Source organism: Giraffa tippelskirchi, chromosome X, assembly GCF_054371585.1.
Source record: "Giraffa tippelskirchi isolate mGirTip1 chromosome X, T2T-mGirTip1v1.2.pri, whole genome shotgun sequence".
In the NCBI taxonomy this organism is placed as follows: Eukaryota; Metazoa; Chordata; class Mammalia; order Artiodactyla; family Giraffidae; genus Giraffa; species Giraffa tippelskirchi.
In genome coordinates this window covers 56537863-56565207 of record NC_137289.1, presented here as the reverse complement: position 1 = coordinate 56565207, position 27345 = coordinate 56537863, and the positions used below count along the sequence as shown (strand labels likewise).

General features: G+C 39.7%; 1 protein-coding gene across 4 annotated transcripts; it reads right to left on the bottom strand.

Annotated features, from left to right (window-relative positions):
• Positions 1-186: 186 nt before the first annotated feature.
• LOC145536941 (melanoma antigen preferentially expressed in tumors-like) lies at positions 187-27345 on the bottom strand. 4 transcript variants are annotated; one of them, XM_081567260.1, is made up of 4 exons: positions 27142-27345; positions 4288-4587; positions 3249-3851; positions 187-2425 (listed from the first exon to the last, which is right to left on the bottom strand). In XM_081567260.1, exons 2-4 carry the CDS (start codon positions 4575-4577, stop codon positions 1912-1914), a joined length of 1407 nt encoding a protein of 468 aa, XP_081423386.1. In that variant the 5' UTR covers positions 4578-4587; positions 27142-27345; the 3' UTR covers positions 187-1911. The 4 variants fall into 4 exon arrangements, 3 of the variants coding, with proteins under 3 accessions (XP_081423386.1, XP_081423387.1, XP_081423388.1); XM_081567261.1 differs by having other exon boundaries at positions 4288-4590; positions 27142-27292; XM_081567262.1 differs by lacking the exon at positions 27142-27345 and adding an exon at positions 25457-25680 and having other exon boundaries at positions 4288-4590.

Genomic DNA, 27345 nt, shown 5'->3' with positions numbered 1-27345 from the left:
TTTTTTTCCTGTAGTGTCTGTCTCTGGTTTTAGTATCAGGTTAATGATAACCTTGCTGCATTCTACTTTCCTTATGATTCCCTTGAAATGACATTTATTGTCATTTCAAAAAAAGCAACAATGTACACAATTTAATAGTTATTTTAACATATTAGCCTTTCAAATTGAGAAATGCAGTCGTTAAATGCAGTTAGGAACAAGTTGTTAGCTATTTTTAATAATTATGTATTAATTTTTATATTTTCTCAAGACTTTGAAATGGTTTATCATTTCACCATGTTGGAAAAATAACAAATTTTTTTTTACTGAGTTTTAAAAATTGTTTTATCACTTCAACATGCAAACAATGAACACATTATTAATTACTGTTACATTTTTCTTTCTTACTAAGTTTTTAAAATGCAATCTGTTTTCATTTCAACAAGGAAACACGATACACAAACAACTAACTATTTTTCTATTCTTTTTTTGTTACCAAATTTTTGACATTTTCTGTTACCCTTTCAACATATAAACACTAGGAACAATCTATTAATTAACAGTATTTTCTCTCAGTGACTGTTGAAATGCCTTATTTTATCACATTGACTTGTAAACATAGGAGCAGGTAATTATTTTAACATTTTCCTTACTAATGCTTTGAAATACAATGCTATCATTTTAACATATAACAATATAAAGAATTTACATTCTCTTATCTTTACTGTTTTTGAAATGCAGTATGTTATCAGTTCAACATGGAAACAGTATACATAAATGATTGATCAGTTATTCTACATCCTTTGTTTCTTATTAACTCTTGGATACACAGTGTGCATCTAGCACTTAGAGTACATCACATTTGAGAATAGCCAAATTTCTAGACCTCAGTAATCACATATGTTTAGTGTGCACCATACTGAACAGTGCAACTCTACTGGAATAGCAGACAGAATGAATACATACGGAACAATGTGTACCATGAAGCAACTGTACATGGTACATTAAGACAAAGAAACATCAGAATGAATCTACTTAAATGGGGAAATAAGAGAGAACAGAAAACCTATCTGAGCAGGCAACATTCAAGCCATGATGTGAGGACTGAGCAGCTATCCAACAGGACAAAAGAGGCCAATATCATTTGAGCCAATCATGTAAGGGAAAATGTTAAAAAAAAAAAGGGGGGGGAGGAGGGTTATAGGGGATAAATAAGTTCTCAAATGCTCTAGGGAAAACAGACAAACTAGTAAATGATAGGAGTATCTACACTTCGAGTGAGATCAGGGACTTTATTTTTTTTTTAGCATGTGCAAAAGTTCCTAAATCATAACCGACGCTTGGTGAACGTGTGTGGAATAGCCAGTAACAAAGCCGGGGTTCTGAGACCTGAAAATTGAGGCAGTAACATGCTGATGAATATGCCACTAGGTAGTGGGCATAGTCTGTTTCTTTTTACCTGCATATGCTTCCTGATAAACAACCTGAGCGAATCAGAAACAGAGGGAAATCTGCAGGTACCTAGAGGGTAAAATTCCTGAACAACTACCACCTCCAGGAAGAGTTTCAACAGACCTGAATTGTGTCAAGTGCCCATAAATGGATCAATGGACCAATCAGTGTGGAGAAGGAAATGATGTGATGTATAATGCCTCAGTCAGCATATATCACATAGTCATAACTTGGTTAGTAACGAGAAGAAGATGTAGAGGGCAGTGGGCAAGAGACCCAGAGGACGTTTCAAATTCCTCTATTTCCTTTTAAAGGTTTCTCTTTTATAGAGGTCAGTTACATATCCAACATTCCTAAACCCCAGTTTCCTGGAACAGTAGAACTTTGTATATGTATCTCTACAAACTTGGGCTTCAGGCAAAACAATGAACCCTTAACAGCCACGTATCAGTGATGAAACAACTCCTTATACAGTGGAAATTACTCAGAATAAGTGGCCCATTTCACGTGATCCTGGTGTAACATGTGAAGCATCGCCTTGACCTGGGCCCGAACTTCGGCAAGTTTCTGTCGGTTCAAGCTGCAAAGAAAATTCCAATCCTGGTAACAATGGACAGGAATGGGATACATCACATGCCTCAGCCTTGGCAAGGATGTCAAGTGCTGCAGGAGGCTCTTGAGCACAGGCATCGTAATGGGGTTGAAGGCAAATTTAAAGACGCGGAGGTGGGTACATTGGTTCAGGGTTGGGATGATGGCCGAGAGAATAGAATCAGTCATCATACAATTATTTATCTCCAGATGTTGCAGGGTGCCTGAGACCTTCTCCAGCAGAACCTGGAAGGGCTCATAAGCTTCTGAAAAGATTTGATTGTTATTGAGACTCAATACTCTGAGCTGGGTGGCCTGAGAGCTCTGGGACAGGGAAGTGACATCTCTGATAGAAAGGCCACAGAACGAGAGACACAATGTATCCACATGAGGTGGTAGGACTCTAAAGAGAGGAAAAGTAAGTTTATTTCAGAAGAATGACAGCAAAGTGCCCCAAATTACAGGAATATATTCCTCTAGAATAAACTGCTTATACTAGTTTTCAAAAGGTGGTTATCAATGTGGACTTGAGGATCAGACATTATAAATTTGTGACCCGGAGAAAGTTACTTTACCACTCTGAGGAACAGGGTTTTAACCTTGAAAATGCGCACAGCAGTAATTATTATTCATGGTTACAAGAAGGATTAAGTGAAAAAAATCACATGCACTTAGTATATACAAAATAATAAGTGCTGGATCTGGTTGACTTATTTGGTGAGGATGGGTCCAGGAAAGCAGGCAACTGAGGGTTTCCTTTAAGTACTTCCCAGATGGCAAGCTCTACATTCAAGGGTCTAAGCCTTCAGGAAAATACAGGAGCAAAATTATCGGGCAGTGTTAACTCTTGTGACCCATCCACAGGCATGTGCATTAGAGCTACAACTTAATGTTTCTCTCTGAGTGCCTCCCCTTCCTCTCTAGAGAGCTATAAATCCAGGAGCAGAAGAACTGAGTGTTTTTCAGAAATCTATGTACAGACATGTTCTAACTGTCTGCCTGTGGTCACTGAATAAATGAGTGAGCAGAGCTTCCTTCACTAACCTCATCTGTCCCTCACCATAAGGTACCCCATTTTCCCCCAGCTAGATTCAAACACCCAGCAATGCCTATGCTGAGGTGGAAGGAGGAATAGGTTACTAGCAGCATAGGAAGATGCAAGAATGGGCCCTTCTGTCTTAACAATGAGGTTTTCAGGGAACCCAGATTTCTCCCAACCTCCTCACCTGAGTAGTTTGTGTAGTTGATCTCTGAGGCAAAAGAAAGACAACCTGAGCTCCTGGAGGTTTTCCAGCTGCCCAAGCCAGATGAGAATAGACCTGAAATTCCTTCCCTTATAAGACCCAAAGCTGAGGTTAGACAAACTAAGGCTGTGCAGGTGGATTTTTCCAGAAAAACGGGTCATGATCTCACTCAGATAAGCTTGATCCGTTTCCAGACGATCAATGCACCCCAGATGCAGAATCTGAAGGATCCGTCTGTTGGCAGACATTCTATTGATTTGCAGATCTCTGCAGCAGAGGTGCAAGTACCCAGAGCTCTGCTCAACTTTATTACAGAGGAAAGTGAGAAACTGCTGTGTTCTCAAGGTATTATTGAGGGAAATATCCACTAGTAATACCATGGTTTCCTGAGCTGACTCAACCTCACACCTGGAATTACCAATCCCAAGGCACCTGGCACTCTGCTGAGTGTTTTCTATGTTAAGGACAGTGTGCTGAGGGGATATGCGTGACTGTAAACACAAAGGGAATGCGATCCTGACGTGAGAGCATGTTGTCTTATACTTTGAGTTGTGCCTTAAATCTAGGATCCTCAGTTTGTGGCCCCTGTAAGGAAAGAAGACAGGACACATGAGATGTGGTTGATGGGAAGATAACCCAGCAAGATCAATGATGGGAAACAGGGAGAGAACACCTGAATCCTGGTTATCACTTCATCACCATTCACCAGGAAGTTCTTTCCACACAAACTGAGCATCTTTCATCCTTTCCCCACACTTCCTTCACCTCTGGTCATGCCTGGTCACCTCTGGTCTGTCTCAATGCCCATGTCCCACTTCTATGTAATCACACTCAAATGCATACATAGTACCCTCAATCACCTCTATTCTTTAATCAACTCTATAAGACAAGGAAATACTCAATGTGACCCCAACTGTTGAACTCACTGGCTAGTGTTGGGAGATGGTTAGATACTCCCCTGCCGCAGGCTACAGCATACCCTCCTGCTGACTCCCTATAAATCTTCTGGTCGTAAACTTACCTCAAGGATGAGTTCTGGGCTGGGGGGATTGGCAGACCATCAATCATGGCTTCCAAGATGTCATAGTTTGACTCTTGTGGCTTCAGTGAACCAAGATGAAGACAGTGAAAAGGCCACACCCTCACCATTGCCTTTAGGATCTTCTTATGCCCACCAAAGAAGGCAGCGTTGAACAATGGAACAAAGAGATCTCTTGGGATTTCCTCCAGAGCATGCATCACTGCAGGCTCACTACTCAGCAGACTCTTTGCAGCAAGCTCGAGGAGTGTGGCTGTGGTCTTTTGGTCCATCTTCACAAACCTGCTTCAGAGTGGAGAATATTAGAAGTTCTGAGAAGAAATATATAGTCTCTTGTTTGTTTTCAGGGATAGCTATGGACAAAATGCTTATTGAGTAAGTATATGGGTGAATTATATGGCCAACTTAAGTGACCTCTCCTCTGGGAATAGAATGAAAATAGACTTGCGAGTGTATTTAATTAAATATATGCACACATAACGCAGATTTACATAAGATAAAATGCCATTAGAGGTCATACGTAAGTTGGCAGAAGCCGATCTTGACCATCCTCAATTTATTTCGTCCCCAAAAGATACAAACCAATAAGAAGGAAAATGTGCATCAGCATAAAACCCTCATAATTTCTTTAAAATTGCAAAAACTACTACAATATTGTAAAGTAATTAGCCCCCAACTAAAATAAATAAATTTATTAAAAAAAATAAAATGGAGAATGCCAAAAATTCAAAATAATTGTCAATAAAACAAAAATCATGAAATCTCAGCATGATTTTTCATACTCCCATGACTAGGCTTTGTGGTAAGAAGAAAGACAGACATAGAAATCTTCCAAGAGTTAGAGAAGAAGGAAGATGGGAAAGGGCTTAAAGCAGATCTAAAAATACAGTAGAATGACTAAGCACAGAATAAATCTAAAAATATTAAAAGGTGTCCTACAATATGAGAGCATGGACTACAGGGGAGGAATTCCTAATAGGAATTCTTTAAGGGTCATGGATTTATTAAAAGTGCAGTTTTTGAAAGATACAGCTTTTAGGGAAGAATAAGGCAATGAAGAAGGGAGAAGCCTCAGTAGGCACTTGGGTAATGATGGGAAAAATAAACAGAAGGGAAAATTAAGGCTCTTTCAATACATAAGAAAACCACAAATCAGAGTACTCATGACTTCTCCCTGAATCGCCAAAACAAACAAAATGAAAGGCTGTCATAAAGATTTTATATTCAAATAAAGAAGCTACTAGAGTAGAGATCAGTCTTCAGACTGGCCCCCTAACCCAGATGAAGCCCACTGCTGGATTTGGTATATAGAGTTTGATTGGAACAAAGCCACGATCTATCATTTATGTATTGTCTCTGAATGCTTTGGCACTGCAGTTGCGAAGTTGAGCAGAGTGACAGCAACACTGTGGCCCGGAAACTTACAATATTCCCTACACGTCTCTTTACAGAATATTTGGCAAGTAATCTTCTAAAAGAAGAACTCAGATTGTGTTCCAACAGGTAATGAGGAGGAAAAATTCACCAAACTATGTCAAGGTGAGTATTTTACATGTAATATGAAAATGAACATGGAGGAAAGGGGAGAAGACTAATGCACAGAAGTTTTACGTTGTGAAAAAACAGAAAATGTGCAAGTAAAAATGAGAGAAGGGAGAAGAGTATAAGAAAATAGAACAACCTTTTTATCATAATGCAATAGGGGAGTGTTAAATGATACTGGAGGAAAAAATGCATAGACTAGAGAATAAAGTGTTAAAGAAATACGTGGTTCAGAATGAGTTTTAACAATGCATTAAACATGATGATTAGGGATACCAAAGGAGCATTTCATGCAAAGATGGGCTCAATAAAGGACAGAATGGTATGGACCTAACAGAAGCAGAAAATATTAAGAAGAGGTGGCAAGAATACACAGAAGAAGTGTAGAAAAAATATCTTCATGACCCAGATAATCACGATGGTGTGATCACTCACCTAGAGCCAGACATCCTGGAATGTGAAGTCAAGTGGGCCTTAGGAATCAGCACTACGAACAAAGCAAGTGGAGGTGATGGAATTCCAGTTGAGCTATTTCAAATCCTGAAAGATGATGCTGTGAAAGTGCTGCACTCAATATGCCAGTAAGTTTGGAAAACTCAGCAGTGGCCATGGGATTGGAAAATGTCAGTTTTCATGCAATCCCAAAGAAAGCCAATGCCAAAGAATGCTCAAGCTACTGCACAATTGCACTCATCTCACATGCTAATAAAGTAATTCTCAAAATTCTGCAAGCCAGGTTTTGGCAATAAGTGCACCATGAATTTCCAGATGTTGAAGCTGGATTTAGAAAAGGAAGAGGAACCAGAGATCAAATTCCCAACATCCTCTGGATCATCGAAAAAGCAAGAGAGTTCCAGAAAAACATCTATTTCTGCTTTATTGACTATGTCAAAGCCTTTGACTGTGTGGATCACAATAAACCGTGGAAAATTTTGAAAGAGATGGGAATACCAGACCACCTGACCTGCCTCTTGAGAAACCTGTATGCAGGTCATGAAGCAACAGTTAGAACTGGACATGGAACAACAGACTGGCTCCAAATAGGAAAGGAGTACCTCAAGGCTGTATATTGTCACCCTACTTCTTTAACTTATATGCAGAGTACATCAGAGAAACACTGGGCTGGGGGAAGCAAAGCTGGAATCAAGATTGCCAGCAGAAATATCAATAACCTCAGATATGCAGATGACACCACCCTTATGGCAGAAAGTGAAGCAGAGCTAAAGAGTGTCTTGATGAAAGTGAATGATCAGAGGGAAAAATTTGGCTTAAACCTCAACATTCAGAAAACTAAGATCATGGCATCTAGTCCCATCACTTCATGGCAAATAGATGGGGAAACAGTGGAAACAGTGTCAGACTTTATTTTTCTGGGCTCCAAAATCACTGCAGATGGTGATTGCAGCCATGAAATTAAAAGACCCCTGATACTTTGAAGGCAAGTTATGACCGACTTAGACAGCATATTGAAAAGCAGAGACATTACTTTGTCAACAAAAGTCTATCTGGTCAAGGCTACGGTTTTTCTAGTGGTCATGTATGCATGTGACAGTTGGAGTATAAAGAAAGCTGAGCGCAGAAGAATTGATGCTTTTGAACTGTGGTGTTGGACAAGACGTTTGAGAGTCCCTTGGACTGCCAGGAGATCCAACCAGTCCATCCTAAGGGAAATCAGCCCTGAATATTCATTGGAAGGACTGATGCTGAAGCTGAAACTCCAATATTTGGCCACATGATGTGAAGAGCTGACTCATTTGAAAAGACCCTGATGCTGGGCAAGATTGAAGGCAAGAGGAGAAGGTGACAACAGAGGATGAGATGGTTGGATGGCATCACCGACACAATGGACATGGGTTTGGGTGGACTCCGGGAGTTGGTGATAGATAGGAAGGCCTGCAGTGCTGTGGTTCGTGAGGTCACAAAGAGTCGGACATGACCGATCGACTGAACTGACTGAAACATGTCTTAATCATAAAACGTGAACATGTCTTAATCATAAAAGCAAAAACTCACAGTGAAGATATAATCCTTACAAATATTTATGCACCAGGAGTACTGCAAACTCCTTCAATGAGGTGGATGAAACTGGAGCCTATTATACAGAGTGAAGTAAGCCAGAAAGAAAAACACCAATACAGTATACTAATACATATATATGGTATAGTTAATCGGTAAAGATAACCCTGTATGTGAGACATCAAAAGAGACACAAATAAATAGAACAGTATTATGGACTCTATGAGAGAGGGCGAGGGTGGGATGATATGGGAGAATGGCACCGAAGCATGTAAATTATCATGGGTGAGGCAAATCGCCAGTCCAGGATCGCTGCATGATATAGGGCGCTGGGGGCTGTTGCGCCAGGATGACCCAGAGGGATGGGATGGGGAGGGAGGTGCGAGGGGGCTTCTGGAGGGGGAGAACATGTACACCCATGGTGGATCCATTTCAATGCATGGCAAAACAAATACAATATTGTAAAGTTAAAAAATAAACTAATTAAAAAGAAAAAGTAAATAGGGAAGCATATGTAGATAAAATAACAGTAATAAGAGAAAACAATAACAATAGAAGATTTAATACATCAAACTCAGTCTACGGCTGATCAGATTGTATGAGACTAGAGAACAGGGTGGTCCCGAGGTGGCAGAGGAATAGGATGGGGAAACCAGCCTCTCCTCCACAAATTCATCAAAAGATCATTTGCATGTTGAGCAACTCCCAAAAAGCAACTTCTGAGCACTGGTGGAGGACACAAGGCACCCAGAAATGTAGCCCAATCTCTTCGATAGGAGGTGGACAACATACAAAAGAAGAAAAGAGAGACAAAAGATTTAGGGACAGAGACCTGTCCTGGGGAGGGAGTGGTGAAGAAGAAGAATTTTCCACACAGTAGGAAACCCTCTCACAGGCATGCCTGTGGGGAGTTTTTGAATCTCAGAGGGGAACATAACCAGGAGAGAAAAAAAACATAGAATACCCGTACCTAACTGCAACAACACGTGGAGATGGAGAAGTTCACAGATGCTTGCATCCGCCACCAGCAAGAGGGCCTGGGCAGGGAGGCGCGGGCTGCATCATCGGTCCTTAGGGTAAGAACTGGGCCTGAATGCCCTGAGGACAATCTGAGGGACCTAATGTGAGATAGCAACCCAAACCATGGGATCGCCAGAGAGACCAAAAAAAAAAAAACCCTTTCCCATGAAAGGCTCTAATGCCGCACAGTGACCCCTGGCACACTCACAGAAGAAATGATTGTGCAAATATTAAAGGAGAGGAAGCCAGCTATTGTATAGGGCCCTCCATCCCCGGAGACAGAGAGGTAGGTTTGTGACACCCAGGGCCAGAAGGCAAGGAGCTGCTGCAGTCTCGGCCCCAGAGACCACATCTTCCACCAAACAGTGAGCAGGCTCCCAGTAGCTAACCATGTATTCCAGAGATCCTGGATGGTTCACACCTGCCACGTATGTCACAGCCTGAGATCAGCTCCTGAGAGGAGACACGTGGCACACCTGGGGCTGTGCTCTTGCAGCACACCAGGGCAATCAAGTGGCTGTAACCATTAGGGTGCATAAGACGCACGACCCACCTGGGACAGTGCACTAGCCAAGCACCTGGTCGCCTGAGCTGCTTGGACATGGGAAGGGCACAAAACACACAGCCCATCTGGGTCTGTGCACCTGTGCAGCACCCAAGAACCTGAGTGGGAAGTGCATGAAATGCAGGGCGCACTTGGGACAGTGCCCTTGCAGAGCACTCTGGAGCCTGAGCAGTGTGGACCCAGAAAGTACACGCCACTGTGGGCTGGGGCCAAACCACTGTGGTCCATCCACTGTGATCACTCCCCACACGTGCCAGTGGTATATGTTTGCAGTGTCCCTCTCTCCCCACAACACAAATCAATAAGTGAGCCTAAATCAGTGGCCACATTCACTCCCTCTTGTCAGGGTAGAAATTAGACACTGAAGCGATCTGCAAACAGAGGATGCCAAAATAAACAGAGAAGGGGGAACTGCTCTGGAAGTGACAGGTGCAACAGATTAAAACACTGCAGCTAATGCTGAGACTGTGAATAGACCTTGAGAACAAGTATAAGCTGAAACAAGGGATCATCTGACACTGAAGTGACCCCACACTGCCCATAGTAGCTCCAGACATATTCCTTGATATAATTTCAGTATTATCACTTTTTAACTTTTTTAAAAATTTCAAAACTTTTTTATTCTTTGAACTTTCATTTGATAGCCTACAATTACCTTTAAAAACACTTTTTTAAACAAATAGCATATATATATATTTTATTTTTGTGATTGATTTTGCATTTATTTTTATATTGTAGTTTTGAGAGTCTAACCCCTATTCGACGTTTTTAAAATATTATATCTGATATTTGTTATCAATTTTGTACCTTTAAGAATCAAATCTTTAGTATCCATTTTCACTTAGGGATTTTATAACCGGCTTATCTTCTCTCCCCATTTTTCACTCTCCATTTTCTCCTCCAGGCTACCTCTATCTCCTTCCTCCCTCTTCTCTTCTCTACATAACTCTGTGAATCTCTCTGGGTGTTCTGAGCTGTGGAGAGCACCTAGGGATTTCATTAATGGCTGATTGCCCTCACCACTTTGGTCACCCTCTTTTCTCCTCCTGGACCCCTCTTGCTCCTTCCTTCCTCTTCTCTTCTCTACATAACTATCTGAATCTCTCTGGGTGTTCCCGGCTGTGGAGAAATGTTTCACCATTAACCTAGGGGTTTCATCTTCTGTGATGTATAGATGAAGAAGTCTTTAGCCACTGTAAGAGTCAGACCAAAAGCCACATGCAGGACCTTTCACTCCAGAACGTTAGACTATATGAGAGCTCCGGACTCCAGGGAACATTAATAGACAAGAGCTCACCCAAAAGTCTCCATATCTGCACTGAAACCAAGATCCACCAAAAAGACAACAAGTTCCAGTGCAAGACACACCATGCTAATTCCCCAGCAAAACAGCAACAGACCCTGAACATTAAAGAGGGGTACCTAAAGCCATGCCAAAGCCATAAACATGCCAAAACTCACTCCTGGACACTTCACTGCACTCCAGAGAGAAGAGATCCAGCTATGCCCACCAGAACACAGACACAAGCTCCCCAAACCAGGAGACCTTGACAAGTCACTGGTCCAACCCCACCCACAGGGAGCAGACTCCAAAATTATAAGGAACCATGAACTTCCATCCTGAAGAAAGGGCACCCGAAAGACAACAATCTAAACAAAATGAAAAGGTAGAGAAATATTCAGCAGGTGAAGGAACATGACAAAAACCCACCAAACCAAACCAAAGAGGGGGACATAGGGAGTATACCTGAAAAAGAATTCAGAATAATCAGAGTAAAGATGATCCAAAATCTTGAAAACAAAATGGAGTTACAGATAAATAGACTAGAGTCAAGGATAGAAAAGACCCAAGAAATGTTTAAAAAGGACCTGCAAGAAATAAAGAAGAGTCAATCAATCGTGAACAATGCCATACCTGCAACTAAAAGCACTCTGAAGGAAACCAACGGTAGAATGACTGAGGCACAAGAGAAGTGAGGTGGTAAATAGAATGGTGGAAATAATAGAAGCAGAGAAAGTCTTAGACAAAATTCAACACGTGATTATGATAGAAAACTTCTCCAGAAAGCAGGCATAGAGGGAACATACCTCAACATAATAAAACTCATATACAACAAACCCACAGCGAACATTATCCTCAGTGGTGAAAAATTGAAAGCATTGCCCCTAATGTCAGGAACAAGACAAAGGTGTCCACTCTCACTACTACGATTCACATAATTTTGGAAGTCCTAGCCACAGAAATCAGAGAATAAAAAGAAATAAAAGGAATCCAGATTGGAAAAGAAGAGGTAAAACTCTCACTGTATGCCGATGATGTGATCCTCCACACAGAAAACCCTAAATAACCACCAGAAAATTACTAGAGCTAATCGATGGTAATAGTAAAGTTGCAGGATATAAAATTAATACACAGAAATCCCTTGCATTCCTATACAATAACAATGAAGAAATAGAAAGAGAAATTAAGGAGACAATCCCATTAACCATCGCAATGAAAATAATAAAATATTAGGAATAATTTTACCTAAAGAAACAAAAGACCTATATATAGTAAATGCTAAAACACTGAGGAACGAAATCAAAGATGACACAAATAGATGGAGAAATATACCACGTTCGTGGATCGGAAGAATCAATATAGTGAAAATGAGTACACTATCCAAGGCAATCTATAGATTCAATGCAAACCCTATCAAGCTACCAAAGGTTTTCACAGAACTAGGACAAATAATTTCAAAAAATGTATGGAAACACAAAAAACCTCCAATCTGGGAAAGAGGAATTGAAGTGGAGGAAACAACCTTCCTGACTTCAGACTATACTCCAAAGCGAAAGTCATCAAGACAGTATGGGACTGGCACAAAGACAGAAATATAGATCAGTGGAACAAAACAGAAAGCCCAGAAATAAACCTGTGCACCTATGGACACCCTATCTTTGACAAAAGAGGCAAAAATATACAATGGAGAAAATAGCATCTCTTTAACAAGTGGTGCTGGGGAAAATGGTCAACCACCTGTAAACGAATGAAACTAGAACACCTTCTAACACCATACACAAAAATAAACTCAAAATAGATTAAAGATCTAAATGTATGGCAGGAAACTAAAAACTCTTAGAGGAAAACATAGATTAGAACACTCTCTGATGTAAATCACAGCAAGATCCTCCTGGACACAACTCCCAGAGTAATGGGAATAAAAACAAAAGTGAACAAAGGGGGCCTAATGAAACTTAAAAGCTTTTGCACAGGGAGCAGTCTCTCAGAGCTATCTGAGATGCTGCCTCCTGGGCTGACCTTCCTCCCCCCTCTCTATGTATCTCTGTGAATCACTCTGAGGGTTCCAAACTGTGGAAAGCACAGAGGGAAGTGCTTACTGGCTAGATTTCTCTCTCCACATTTGAATTCCCCTCTTCCCCTCCTGGTCACCTCAACACCACCCCCCCCACCTCATCTCTCCATGTAACTCAGTGAACCTTTCTGGGTATCCCTCACTGTGGAGAATCTTTTCAACATTAACCTAAAAGTTTTATTATTGAGGCTGTATGGAAGGAGAAGTCTTGAGGCTACTGCAAGAATAAGACTGAAAGCCAGGGGAAACATTAATTAATAAGAGACCATCCAATAGCCTCCATAAATACACTGAAACCAAGCTCCACCCAAGAGCCAATAAGTTCCAGAGCAAGACATACCACGCAAATTCTCCAGCAACGCAGGAACATAGACCTGAGCATCAATATACAGGCTGCCCAGAGGCACACCAAATCCATAGACATCTCAAAAATTAATACTGGTCACTCCATTGCACTCTAGAGAGCAGAAATCCAGCTCCACCCACCAGAACACCGACACAAGCTCCCCCAACCAGGAAGCCTTGACAAGCCACCTGTCCAACCCCAACCGCAGTGAGGAACCTCCACAACAAAGAGGAACTTCATACTACCAGAATACAGAAGGGCCACGCCTAACACAGCAATCTAAACAAGATGAAAAGGCAGAGAAATACTCAGCAAGTAAAGGAAAATGAGAAATGCCCACAAAGCCAAACAAAAGAGGAGGAGATAGGGAATCTATCTGAAAAAGAATTTAGAATAATGATAATAAAAATGATCCAAAATCTTGAAAGCAAAATGGAGTTACAGATAAATAGCCTGGAGACAAAGATTGAGAAGATGCAAGAAATGTTTATCAAGGACTTAGAAGAAATAAAAAGGAGTCAATATAGAATGAATAATGAAATAAAGGAGATAAAACACACTCTGGAGGGAACCAACAGTAGAATAACGGAGGCAGAAGATAGGATTAGTTAGGTAGAAGATAGAATGATGGAAATAAACGAAGCAGAGAGGAAAAAAGAAAAAAGAATCAAAAGAAATGAGGAAAACCTCAGGGACCTCTGGGACAATATGAAACGCCCCAACATTCGAATCATAGGAGTCCCAGAAGAAGAAGATAAAAGGAAAGGCCATGAAAAAATACTCGAGGAGATAATAGTTGAGAATTTCCCTAAATTGAGGAAAGAAATAGTCACAGAAGTCCAAGAAACCCAGAGAGTTCCAAACAGGATAAACCCAAGGCGAAACACCCCAAGACACATATTAATCAAATTAACAAAGATCAAACACAAAGAACAAATATTAAAAGCAGCAAGGGAACTAATGCATATATATGGAATTTGAAAGATGGTAACAATAACCCTATATGTGAGACAGAATAAGAGACACAGATGCATGGAACAATTTTATGGACTCTGAGGGAGAAGGTGAGGGTGGGACGTTCTGGGAGAATAGCATTGAAACATGTATATTATCATACGTGAAACAGAACACCATTCCATGTTCGATGCATGTGACAAGGGCTCAGGGCCGGGGCAATGGGATGATCCAGAAGGATGGGATGGGGAGGGAGGTGGGTGGGGGGTCCAGGAAGGGGAACACATGTAAACCCATGGCTGATTCATGTCAATGTATGGCAAAAACTATTACAATATTGTAAAGTAATTAGCCCCCAACTAAAATAAATAAATTTATAAAAAAAATAAAATAAAATAAAAGCAGCAAGGGAAAAACAACAAATAACACACAAGGGGATCCCCATAAGGATAACAGCTGATCTTTCAATAGAAACCCTTCAGGCTAGAAGGGAATGGCAGGACATACTTAAAGTAATGAAAGAGAATAATCTACAACCCAGATTACTGTACCCAGCAAGGATCTCATTCAGATATGAAGGAGAATTCAAAAGCTTTACAGACAAGCAAGAGCTGAGGGAATTCAGCACCACCAAACCAGCTCTCCAGCAAATGCTAAAGGATCTTCTCTAAACAGGAAACATAGAAAGGATGTTTCAACACGAACTCAAAACAACAAAGTAAATGGCAACGGGATCATACTTATCAATAATTACCTTAAATGTAAATGGGTTGAATGCCCCAACCAAAAGACAAAGGCTTGCTGAATGGATACAAAAACAAGACCCCTATATATGCTGTCTACAAGAGACCCACCTCAAAACTAGGGACACACACAGGCTGAAAGTGAAACGATGGAAAAACATATTCCATGCAAACGGAGACCAAAAGAAAGCAGGAGTCGCAATACTCATTTCAGATAAAATAGGCTTTAAAATAAAGGATGTGAAAAGGGACAAAGAAGGACACTACATAAAGATCAAAGGATCAATTCAAGAAGAAGACGTAACAATCATAAATATATATGCACCCAACATAGGAGCACCACAATATATAAGGCAAATACTAACAAGTATGAAAGGGGAAATTAACAATAACACAATAATAGTGGGAGACTTTAATACTCCACTCACGCATATGGATAGATCAACTAAACAGAAAATTAACAAGGAAACACAAACTTTAAACGATACAATAGACAAATTAGATTTAATTGATATTTACAGGAGTTTCCACCCCAAAAAAATCAATTTTACCTTTTTCTCAAGTGCACATGGAACTTTCTCCAGGATAGATCACATCCTGGGCCATAAATCTAGCCTTGGTAAATTCAAAAAAATTGAAATCATCCCAGCCATCTTCTCTGACCACAATGCAGTAAGATTAGACCTCAATTACAGGAAAAAAACTATTAAAAGTTCCAACATATGGAGGCTAAACAACACGCTTCTGAATAACCAACAAATCACAGAAGAAATCAAAAAAGAAATAAAATTATGCATAGAAACGAATGAAAATGAAAACACAACAACCCAAAACCTATGGGACACTGTAAAAGCAATACTAAGGGGAAGGTTCATAGCAATACAGGCGTACCTCAAGAAACAAGAAAAAAATCAAATAAATCAACTAACTCTACACCTAAAGCAACTAGAGAAGGAAGAAATGAAAAACCCCAGGGTCAGTAGAAGGAAAGAAATCTTAAAAATTAGGGCAGAAATAAATGCAAAAGAAACAAAAGAGACCATAGCAAAAATCAACAAAACTAAAAGCTGGTTTTTCGAGAAGATAAACAAAATTGACAAGCCATTAGCCAGACTCATCAAGAAACAAAGGGAGAAGAATCAGATCAACAAAATTAGAAATGAAAATGGAGAGATCACAACAGACTCCACAGAAATACAAAGGATCATAAGAGACTACTACCAACAGCTATATGCCAATAAAATGGACAACTTGGAAGAAATGGACAAATTCTTAGAAAAGTATAACTTTCCAAAACTGAACCATGAAGAAATAGAAGATCTTAACAGACCCATCACAAGCACGGAAATCGAAACTGTAATCAGAAATCTTCCAGCAAACAAAAGCCCAGGACCAGATGGCTTCACAGCGGAATTCTACCAAAAATTTAGAGAAGAGCTAACACCTATCCTACTCAAACTCTTCCAGAAAACTGCAGAAGATGGTAAACTTCCAAACTCATTCTATGAGGCCACCATCACCCTAATTCCAAAACCAGACAAAGATGTCACAAAAAAGGAAAACTACAGGCCAATATCACTGATGAACATAGATGCAAAAATCCTTAATAAAATTCTAGCAAACAGAATCCAACATCATATTAAAAAGATCATACATCATGACCAAGTGGGCTTTATCCCAGGAATGCAAGGTTTTTTTTAACATCCGCAAATCAATCAATGTAATACACCACATTAACAAATTGAAAGAAAAAAACCATATGGTTATCTCAATAGATGCAGAAAAAGCCTTTGACAAAATTCAGCATCCATTTATGATAAAAACCCTCCAGAAAGCAGGAATAGAAGGAACATATCTCAACATAATAAAAGCTATATATGACAGACCCACAGCAAACATTATCCTCAATGGTGAAAAATTGAAAGCATTTCCCCTAAAGTCAGGAACAAGGCAAGGATGCCCACTTTCACCACTACTATTCAACATAGTTTTGGAAGTCTTGGCCACAGCAATCAGAGCTGAAAAAGAAATAAAAGGAATACAGATAGGAAAAGAAGAAGTAAAACTCTCACTGTTTGCAGATGACATGATCCTCTACATAGAAAACCCTAAAGACTCTACTAGAAAATTACTAGAGTTGATCAATGAATATAGTAAAGTTGCAGGATATAAAATTAACACACAGAAATCCCTTGCATTCCTATACTCCAATATTGAGAAAACAGAAAGAGAAATTAAGGAAACAATACCATTCACCATTGCAACAAAAAGAATAAAATACTTAGGAATATATCTACCTAAAGAAACAAAAGACTTATATATAGAAAACTATAAAACACTGATGAAAGAAATCAAAGAGGACACAAACAGATGGAGAAATATACCGTGTTCATGGATTGGAAGAATTAATATAGTGAAAATGAGTATACTACCCAAAGCAATCTATAGATTCAATGCAATCCCTATCAAGCTACCAATGGTATTTTTCACAGAACTTGAACAAATCATCTCACAATTTGTATGGAAATATAAGAAACCTCGAATAGCCAAAGCAATCTTGAGGAAGAAGAATGGAACTGGAGGAATCAACCTGCCTGACTTCAGGCTCTACTACAAAGCCACAGTCATCAAGACAGTATGGTACTGGCACAAAGATAGAAATATAGATCAATGGAACAAAATAGAAAGCCCAGAGATAAACCCACGCACCTATGGACACCTTATCTTCGACAAAGGAGGCAAGAATATACAATGGAAAAAAGACAATCTCCTTAACAAGTGGTGCTGGGAAAACTGGTCAACCACTTGTAAAAGAATGAAACTAGAACACTTCCTAACACCGTACACAAAAATAAACTCAAAATGGATTAAAGATCTAAATGTAAGACCAGAAACAATAAAACTCCTAGAGGAAAACATAGGCAAAACACTCTCCGACAGAAATCACAGCAGGATCCTCCATGACCCACCTCCCAGAATATTGGAAATAAAAGCAAAAATAAACAAATGGGACCTAATTAAAATTAAAAGCTTTTGCACAACAAAGGAAACTATAAACAAGGTGAAAAGACAGCCTTCAGAATGGGAGAAAATAATAGCAAATGAAGCAACAGACAAACAATTAATCTCAAAAATATACAAGCAACTTCTGCAGCTGAATTCCCGAAAAATAAACGACCCAATCAAAAAATGGGCCAAAGAACTAAACAGACATTTCTTCAAAGAAGACATACAGATGGCTAACCAACACATGAAAAGATGCTCAACATCACTCATTATTAGAGAAATGCAAATCAAAACCACAATGAGGTATCATTTCACACCAGTCAGAATGGCTGCTCTCCAAAAGTCTACAAGCAATAAATGCTGGAGAGGGTGTGGAGAAAAGGGAACCCTCTTACACTGTTGGTGGGAATGCAAACTAGTACAGCCACTATGGAGAACAGTGTGGAGATTCCTTAAAAAACTGGGAATAGAACTGCCATATGACCCAGCAATCCCACTGCTGGGCATATACACCGAGGAAACCAGAATTGAAAGAGACGCGTGTACCCCAATGTTCATCGCAGCACTGTTTACAATAGCCAGGACATGGAAGCAACCTAGATGTCCATCAGCAGACGAATGGATAAGGAAGCTGTGGTACATATACACAATGGAATATTACTCAGCCATTAAAAAAATACATTTGAATCGGTTCTACTGAGATGGATGAAACTGGAGCCCATTATACAGAGTGAAGTAAGCCAGAAAGAAAAACAACAATACAGTATACTAATGCATATATATGGAATTTGAAAGATGGTAACGATAACCCTATATGCGAGACAGAATAAGAGACACAGATGCATGGAACAATTTTATGGACTCTGAGGGAGAAGGTGAGGGTGGGACGTTCTGGGAGAATAGCATTGAAACATGTATATTATCATATGTGAAACAGAACACCATTCCATGTTCGATGCATGTGACAAGGGCTCAGGGCCGGGGCAATGGGATGATCCAGAAGGATGGGATGGGGAGGGAGGTGGGTGGGGGGTCCAGGAAGGGGAACACATGTAAACCCATGGCTGATTCATGTCAATGTATGGCAAAAACTATTAAAATATTGTAAAGTAATTAGCCCCCAACTAAAATAAATAAATTTATAAAAAAAAAAAAAAAGCTTTTGCACAAAAAGGAAACTAAAGCAAGGTGAAAAGGCAGCCTTCAGAATGGGAAAACATCACAGGAAATGAAGCAACTGACAAAGAATTCATCCCCAAAATGCACAAGCAGCTCATGCAGCTCAGTACCGGAAATATAAACGACCCAATCAAAAAGTGGGCCGAAGAGCTAAATAGACATTTCTCCATGGAAGGCATACAGATAGCTACCAAACACATGAAAAGCTCAACATCACTCATCAGAGAAATGCAAAGCAAAACCACAATGAGGTGCCATCTTACGCTGGTCAGAATGGCTGCTATCCAAATGGCTACAAACAATAAATACTGTAGAGTGTATGGAGAAAATGGAATCCTCTTACACTGTTGGTGGGAATGGAAACTAGTACATCCACTATGGAGAACACTGTGGGGATTCCTTAAAAAACTGGAAATAGAACTGTCATTCGACCGAGCAATCCCACTGCTGGGCATGCAGACCAAGGAAAACAGAATTGAAAGAGACACATGTACATGTACCCTAGTGTTCATTGCAGCAGTGTTTACAACAGCTAGGACACAGAAACAACCTAGATGTCCATTGGCGGACGAATGGATAAGGAAGTGGTGGTACATGTACACAATGGACTATTACTCAGTTATAAAAAAGAACACATTTGAGCCAGTTCCAATGAGATGGATGAAACTGGAGCCTATTACATAGAGTGAAGTGAGTCAGACAGAGAAACACCAATACAGTGTATAGACGCATATATATGGAATTTAGAAAGATGGTAACGACAACCCTATATGCAAGACAGCTGAGAGGGACTGATGTAAAGAACAGACTTTTGGACTGTGTGGGAGAAGGTGAAGGTGGGATGATTTGAGAGAATAGCACTGAAACATGTATATTACCATATGTGAAACGGATGACCAGCGCAAGTTCGATGCATGAAGCAGGGCACTCAAAGCCAGTGCTCTGGGACAACTCAGAGGGATAGGGTGGGATGGGAACTGGGAGGGAGGTTCAGGACTGGGGGACTATGTAGACCCATGGCTGATTCCTGTTGATGTATGGCAATAGCCACCACAATACTGTAAACTAATCAGCCTCCAATTAAGACAAACAAATTTACAACAACAACAAAAAAAGGCTAGAGAATATACACTTGTTAGTGATGGATTGTAATGATCTCACAGAGATGATATCATTAATTTCTATAAAGTAGAAATGTTACAAGCAGTCTTTTCTAATCCCAATGCAACAATAGTTGATAACAAAAACTGAAACAGAAAGGCTTTTCCACCTGAAAATTTTTTAACTTTTCTTTAAAAGTTCTGAGTTCAAGAAATACAAAGTCAAGTTATAAAGAATGACTATGAAAAACTATATATCAGAATGTATGGGAGACATTTATAGCAGTGATCTGAGTCAACTTCACCGCCATAAACCCATTTATGTGTAAAAATAAAGGAATGAAGATAAATGACTTAAAGTCTGGCCTCAGAAAATTGAAAAGAAAACCTAGGAATAAAAGAACAACTAAATAAAACAAAAGATAAAAGCAGAAATGAATGAGGCACAAAATTGAATAACAAATTGAAATCCTGTTTTTCAAAGCAGACAAGCCATAAGCTGGCTTGATGAAGGAAGGAAGATCACAGAGAAAGACAAAGTAATACGTGAAAAGATGAAATAATCATTGAATCTTAAAACCTGAGGGATTATTTGTCAACCTATATTTGTATCAACTTGAAAATCTACATGAAATAGGTAATTTCCTAGATAAATACAGACTACCAAAAGTCTGACTCTAGTGTTAGAAAGTTTAAATCAGCCAATTTTCACAGAAGAAATGGATAAAGTTATTATAAGAATTACCCCCACGAAGCACCTTGCTCAGATGTATTTATTGGTGAATTCTAGTAAACTATCAAAGATCAAATAGTACCAAAGCTTTATGACTTGTGTAAGAACGTTCGAAAGGAAGAAAACTTCCCTAACTTCTTTTAGGAAGCAAGTAGGATACTAACACATACACATAGATACCAAAACTCTAAATAGAATATTAGCAAACGGCCAACAATACATTTAGAAAGTAATATACTGTGACAAAGTGGGATTTATTCCATTAATACAAGGCTGGCACTATATTAGGAATTTCACTGATATCATTCACCACGGTAACATATTTAAAGACAAAGACCCTGATGTTGAGAAAGATGGAAGGCAAAATTGTAGGGGGCAGCAGAGAATCAAATGGTTAGATAGCATCACTGACTCCATACACATGAATCTGAGCAAACTCTGGGAGACAGGGGAGGACAGAGGAGCCTCAGTTGCAAAGAGTCAGACATGACACAGCAACTGAACAACAATAATCATATGACTATCACCATAGATGCCAAACCAATCTTTGGGAAACTTCAATAGGCATTCATGTTAAAAAACAGAAAACTCAAGAAATAGGAATCAGGGATGCATTATGACATGATAAAAGCTATATAAGAAGCTCCTCATGCAAGTACTTTATTTATATAAGTACTTTATACCGGAGGTTTTCCAATAAGGTCAGGAATAACTGAAGTATGCCTACTACATCACTCCTGTTCAGTCTTCAACAGCAAGCACTAGTCAGTTGACTAGAGAAACCAAAAAGATTTTTAAGAATGGAAAAGGAGAGGTAAAGCCACCTCTATGTGCAGGTGATATCATAGCACACCTGAACAGTCTTATAGAAACCATGACAAATTAACTAAAACAAAGAGAATTCAGCAAGGTAGTAGGATATAAAGTTACATACAAAAATTATTAGTCTTTGTTTCTACACACACACACACACACACACACAGAGCTGGAGGACACTTTAGGAGAGAAAATCCCATATACAATAGCGATAACAAAGAGTAAACGTATAGAAATAAACTTAACGAGAGCATCTATACAAGGATAATTTGTAAACACTTTCGAACAACATAGAAGGAAACTTGAATAAGTAGAAAGATTTTGAATGACCTTAGATAGAATAACTCAGTATTAAAAAGATATTCATTCCCTCTAAACTTATGTATACATTGAATATAATCTCAAAAATATCAGTGAACATTTTTACCAGTTAGGGCAATGGATAATTTAGTAAATATTTTTTAAAAAACAAGCAAGAATAGCCAGGATATAAGTAAAATGGAAAACCTATGAGTGAATAGTAATCATATCAGACATAAAAGCACACTATAAAGCCCCAAACTTATACCAGTGGGGTAGCAGTACAGGAATAGACAAATAGGCCAGTGGCAGCGAATAAAAAACTCAGAATAACACCAGTTATAGTTGGGGATTTTAGTATATGGTCCGAAGGCATGTAAAATCACTGAGGCAAAGATGAACATTTAATAAATGATGCTGGAATAACATTAAAAACATTAGTGTAGATCCATCATCTCCCATCCACAAAAATAAACTGTAAATGGGTTTAGGAATCGAAACAAGAAAATGAAACCAGAACAAAATCTTGAAACTATGGCCGAATTCTTCTTCAATATCAGCATTGGGAAAGGCTTTCTAACTCTGAATGAAATTTCCAGAGGTGGTTAAAGGAAAGAACATTCTATGTGACTAAAAATGATTTTTTAATGTAAGGCAAATGAAAGTGAAAGTGGCTCAGCCATGCATGACTCTTTGGCACTATGACTCTTAGGGACTCCATGGAATTCTCCAGGCCAGAATACTGGAGTGGGTAGCCATTCCCTTCTCCAGGAGATCCTCCCAACCCAGGGATTGATCCAAGGTCTCCTGCTTTGCAGGCAGATTCTTTACCAGCTGAGCCAGCAGGGAAATCCAAGAATACTGGAGTGGGTAGCCTATCTGTGCTCCAGAGGATCTTCCCGACCCAGGAATTGGACCGGAGTATCCTGGCTTGCAGGCGGATCCTTCACCAGCTGAGCTAAATTAAAAGGCATTGGAGAAACTGGGATAAAGTATTTGCAGGATGTCCCACAGACAAATGAATAATAGTCCAAGTATACACAGAGAAGTCAAGTACTGCAGGGCAAAGGGCTAATATTTCCTCAGAAATATGGGAAAAGTTATGAATAGAGAATTCGCAATATATATATATAATGTGTCACTTCCTCATAATTAGACAGATACATACTAAAACAAGGGCTTTCCTGGTGGCTCAGTGGTAAGGAATTCACCTGGCATGCAGGAGATGCAAGAGACTCGGGTTCAATCCCTGGGTGGGGCAGATCCCCTGGAGAAGGTAATGACAACTCACTCCAGTCTTCCTGCCTAGAGAATCCCATGGACAGAGGAGCCTGGCAGGCTACAGTCCATGGGGTTACAAGAGTCAGACACAACTGAGAAAGTAAACCACCACCATACTAAAACAACACGGAGATATCATTTCTCACCTACAATGACAATAAAGGTCACAAAGATAGAGAAACACATTCTGATAGTGAGGCAGTGAGGAAAGAATCCCAGTGGCCAGTGGTACAACTCTTCTGGAGAGAAATTTGGAAATACCTAACATAACTACAGATGCATTTAACATTTGGCCCAACAATCCTACTGTTGGGAATAAAACTTGAAGAGATATTTCTACCAACACAAAAACACGTGTACCCAGGGTTATTCACTGCAGCATTGTTTGTATTAATAATTACGAAATGTTGGAAACAACTGAAATGCCCCTATAGAAGCCAGTGTAATCCAATGTAGCTGTAAAAAAGAATGAAGGAGTACAGAATAAGGAGTTATTTTTTAATGGAATGCTGTTTATTGCAAAAGGAAAAGTGCAAAAAAGCTGTAGAAAATGCTATCTTTCATTTAATAAACAATGGAACATAAGACAACCCATATGTATCTGTTCATTTGTGTAGAGTAAATACAGGGAAGATTCAACCAGATAACCAGATTGGTTATCTACAGGGGGACTGTTTGAAAGAAATGGGGAATGGGAAGGCTGTAGAAGGCATGGGGAAAGAATCATACTCCTACAGCATGTGTTTTTGTGTAGCCCTGAGATTGAATCACAGTAGTGTTTCACATATCCCAAGATTAAGTGAAAAATTAAAATGAACTAGGATATGCGGGGAGAGGGCAAGCTCAAATTAGAAACACCAACAAATTAACCTAAATAGATTACAAATGAATGCCTTAACCACAAGAGAAGGGGTGAGGAAGAAAATAGCTAAGCTAAGCACCTTGGGGGAACAGTACTTTGATTGCATCCTCTGAGGCTTAAGATATAAAGAAGTGTACACAAACACAAGTCATCAGATCCGCTGCTAACAGGTGTGTTTTTGTGTTCAGTCACTAAGTTGTGTCCAACATTTTGCGACCCCCAGCTCTGTAGCACCAGGTCTCCCCACCCTTCACTATCTCCTGGAGTTTGCTCAAATTCATGTCCATTAGGTCGGCCATACTATCTAACCATTTGGTAGCATTTCTGCAACTACATCGTGTATAATCAGGTGTGAACAAATAAGTAAATACTGAAGATAAGGAGAGCCAGGTGAGACAAAGAAGTTACAAATAAGGCTAGAGTGGATTGTTGATATATCGCATCAACCATCACAATATTGTAAACTCATTATCCTCCAATTAAAAGTAAGTAATTAATTTAAAAAAAAGAAGTATCAGTGTGATCTCCTGGCTTTCACTATCTACAGAAATAGCTAGAGAAATTCCAATGTATTTGGAAGTGTAAGCATATACACAAAATGTATTTCCTTCACTTAGGAATGGAGAAGGAGGACCTAGCTGCAAGGAAACGCCAGTAGCAATGAACACGCAGGGAGATATCAGCTACTAAATGTCATTTTCCAAGGAAAGGAAACATGGGTTTTGGCAGAAGTGTTCTGATTTCAGGGTCATGGTGGGGAAAGAAAAACAAGAGATGAACAGGAATATCTTATAACACCAGCAGGGAAGTACACAAAAAAGAACCAGGTCATGCTAAAAGAACACAAACCCCACAAGAAGGAGTTCCTAATCACCAAAGCTGGAAAAAGGCAAGAAACTAAATAATGATATAATTTGATTATAAGTCACAATATAATGAAGCTATTCACAATTCAATATTGACATAAAGAATTTGATTACTTGATTTGATAATTAGAAAGGCATTCTATAAAATTTTATAATTTGAAAATTTATAAAATTATGAGGGGAAAAAAGACAGCTCTACAGAATTCCAATGAACAAATATGATAGGAATAGGACATAGAAAGTCACCTTTTAGTCATATTTGTTGTAGGCAAAATCAACAGATGAATTGTAAAAGCGGTGAATGAAAGTCTGAGATGAATCCTATCCCTCTTTTTGGCTCCCAGCAAGAACTCCCCTAGCCCCAAAGCAGCCTTATCACAGGAACTAGCCACAGTGTCTGCTTGCCCCTGACTATCAGGTTTCAGTTCCCCACCAGCCCACAGAAGTATTCAAACAAGCTAATCACATCTTTCCTTGGGAAGCAAGGGTCACCTCCTCGTCTTGTTACCACAGATTGCCTCCCACAGCCCTGCTTGTTCATTCTCTTCCAGAGCATGACTTCCCTGAGGCTCGACCTGGCCAGTAGTGTCCTCTGCCCTCAGGCGGTGAGGGCAGTGAGTGAACATTACTGAGAAGCTGTTGCGGGTAGCACTTGTCCAGTGTGTATGTTCAGCAGTCACCCCCAGATCCCTATGGTAGAAATCACTCCATCACCATTAGAATGAAGGAGAGGAAATAAAACAGGTATTATCGCCAAAAATGTGTAACTTTCATTTAATCCTAAGAAAACACCAACAAACCCAAATTGACAGACATTCTATAAAACACCCCACCAGTATCTCCAAAACTGTCACCGTTGGGAAAGACCCAGAAAGCTTGAGGAATTCTCGGCCTGGAGGAGACTAAAGAGAAATGATGGCCAAATATGGTATGCTGGGATGCTGGGACAGAAAAAGGAGATCACCGCGATAAATGGTAGACTTCAAATAAAGTATGTAAATTAGTTAATAGTGCTGCATCGATATTAATTTCCAATTTTCATAATTTTTCTATGCCTATGTAAGATGTTAACATTATGGAAATCTGGACGAAGGCTTTCTATACTGTTTTTTGCAAACATTTTTCGGGTCTAAAGTTATTTCCAAAAAATTTTTTTAAAAAAATCACTCACTGCTGAAAGGAACCATAATGATATCTGTGTGATAAATTGATTCAGTCTTGTCTGACTCTTTGCCACACTATGGACTGAAATCTACCAGGTTCTTCTGTCCATTGGATTATCCAGGCAAAAATACTGGAGTGGGTTGCCATGTCCTCCTCCACGGGATCTTCCCGACCCAGGGATCAAAGGCAAGTCTCTCATGTTTCCTACATTGGCAGGTGGCATCTTTACCAGCTGAGCCACAGGGGAAGCCCCACGGTTATACTATAAATCTCACTTTTTAGTAATAGTTTAACCAATTGAAATACGGTTAGGAGGAGGGATATAAAGATGGATAAATGTTCGTGCCTCGTGATCCATTAACAAACTATTTCAAAGTGGTTTGAAAGTGAGAGTGTTAGTTTCTCAGTCATGTCTGACTCTTTGCGCTTCCACGGACTGTAGCCTGCCAGGCTCCTCTGTCCATGGGATTCTCCAGGCAAGCATACTGGAGTGAAAAATAAAAAAAAAGAATACTGAGGTGGGTTGTTGTGACCTCCTCCAGGGGATTGTCCTGACCCAGGGATCGAACCTGGACTCTGTATGTATATATATACACACAGAGACACATATGCGTGTATATACACCCACACATATATACAAACATGCATCTCAACATTTAGAATTTAAAGTTTGGCGTATCACTATGAACCACAGAAATAATTCGATGCAAAGAAATATGATATTTTAAAGGAACGCAACATGATCGAGGGATTTTATTTTGTTTTTTTTGGATCGAGGGATTTTAAAGAGAGCAAGAAATGATTAGTCACAAAATTGAAGCTAATCACAGGTAAGGAAAGAGGGTTGTACAGAGGGTGGACAGGAGAGTTGGCCGGCGAGCAATTCAATCGATCGCCTTTCTTATTAATCCCCAAGCTTTGGTCCTAGGTAATTTCATTTATATCAGTAGAGACGTAGTTTATAGAAAAAATACTGTTGAGATGTACCTGACTGGAAGAAGAGTCGGAAAATAGTTGAGACGTCCAAGACCCCAGCAGTGGCAGCGCGTTCCTCCCTCTCCTCAGGTCGCCGCCAACAAGCCGCAGTGCTGGAGGCAGCTGGCGGCTTAACGGTTTCCGCCGCAAGCTAACCTCGCCAGAAGAGCACGTGATTGGTGTAGTTCCGGTCAGATGCCACCCACTCACTCAATC

Bases quoted from the DNA above. Each gene is read 5' to 3' on its own strand.
- LOC145536941 (XM_081567260.1), bottom strand. From the start codon at position 4,577: ATGGACCAAAAGACCACAGCCACACTCCTCGAGCTTGCTGCAAAGAGT. The intron at 3,852-4,287 runs GTAAGTTTACGA...CTTTCCTTACAG, and splicing joins GCCCAGAACTCATCCTTGAG to GGGCCACAAACTGAGGATCC. The intron at 2,426-3,248 runs GTGAGGAGGTTG...TCCTCTCTTTAG, and splicing joins CAACTACACAAACTACTCAG to AGTCCTACCACCTCATGTGG.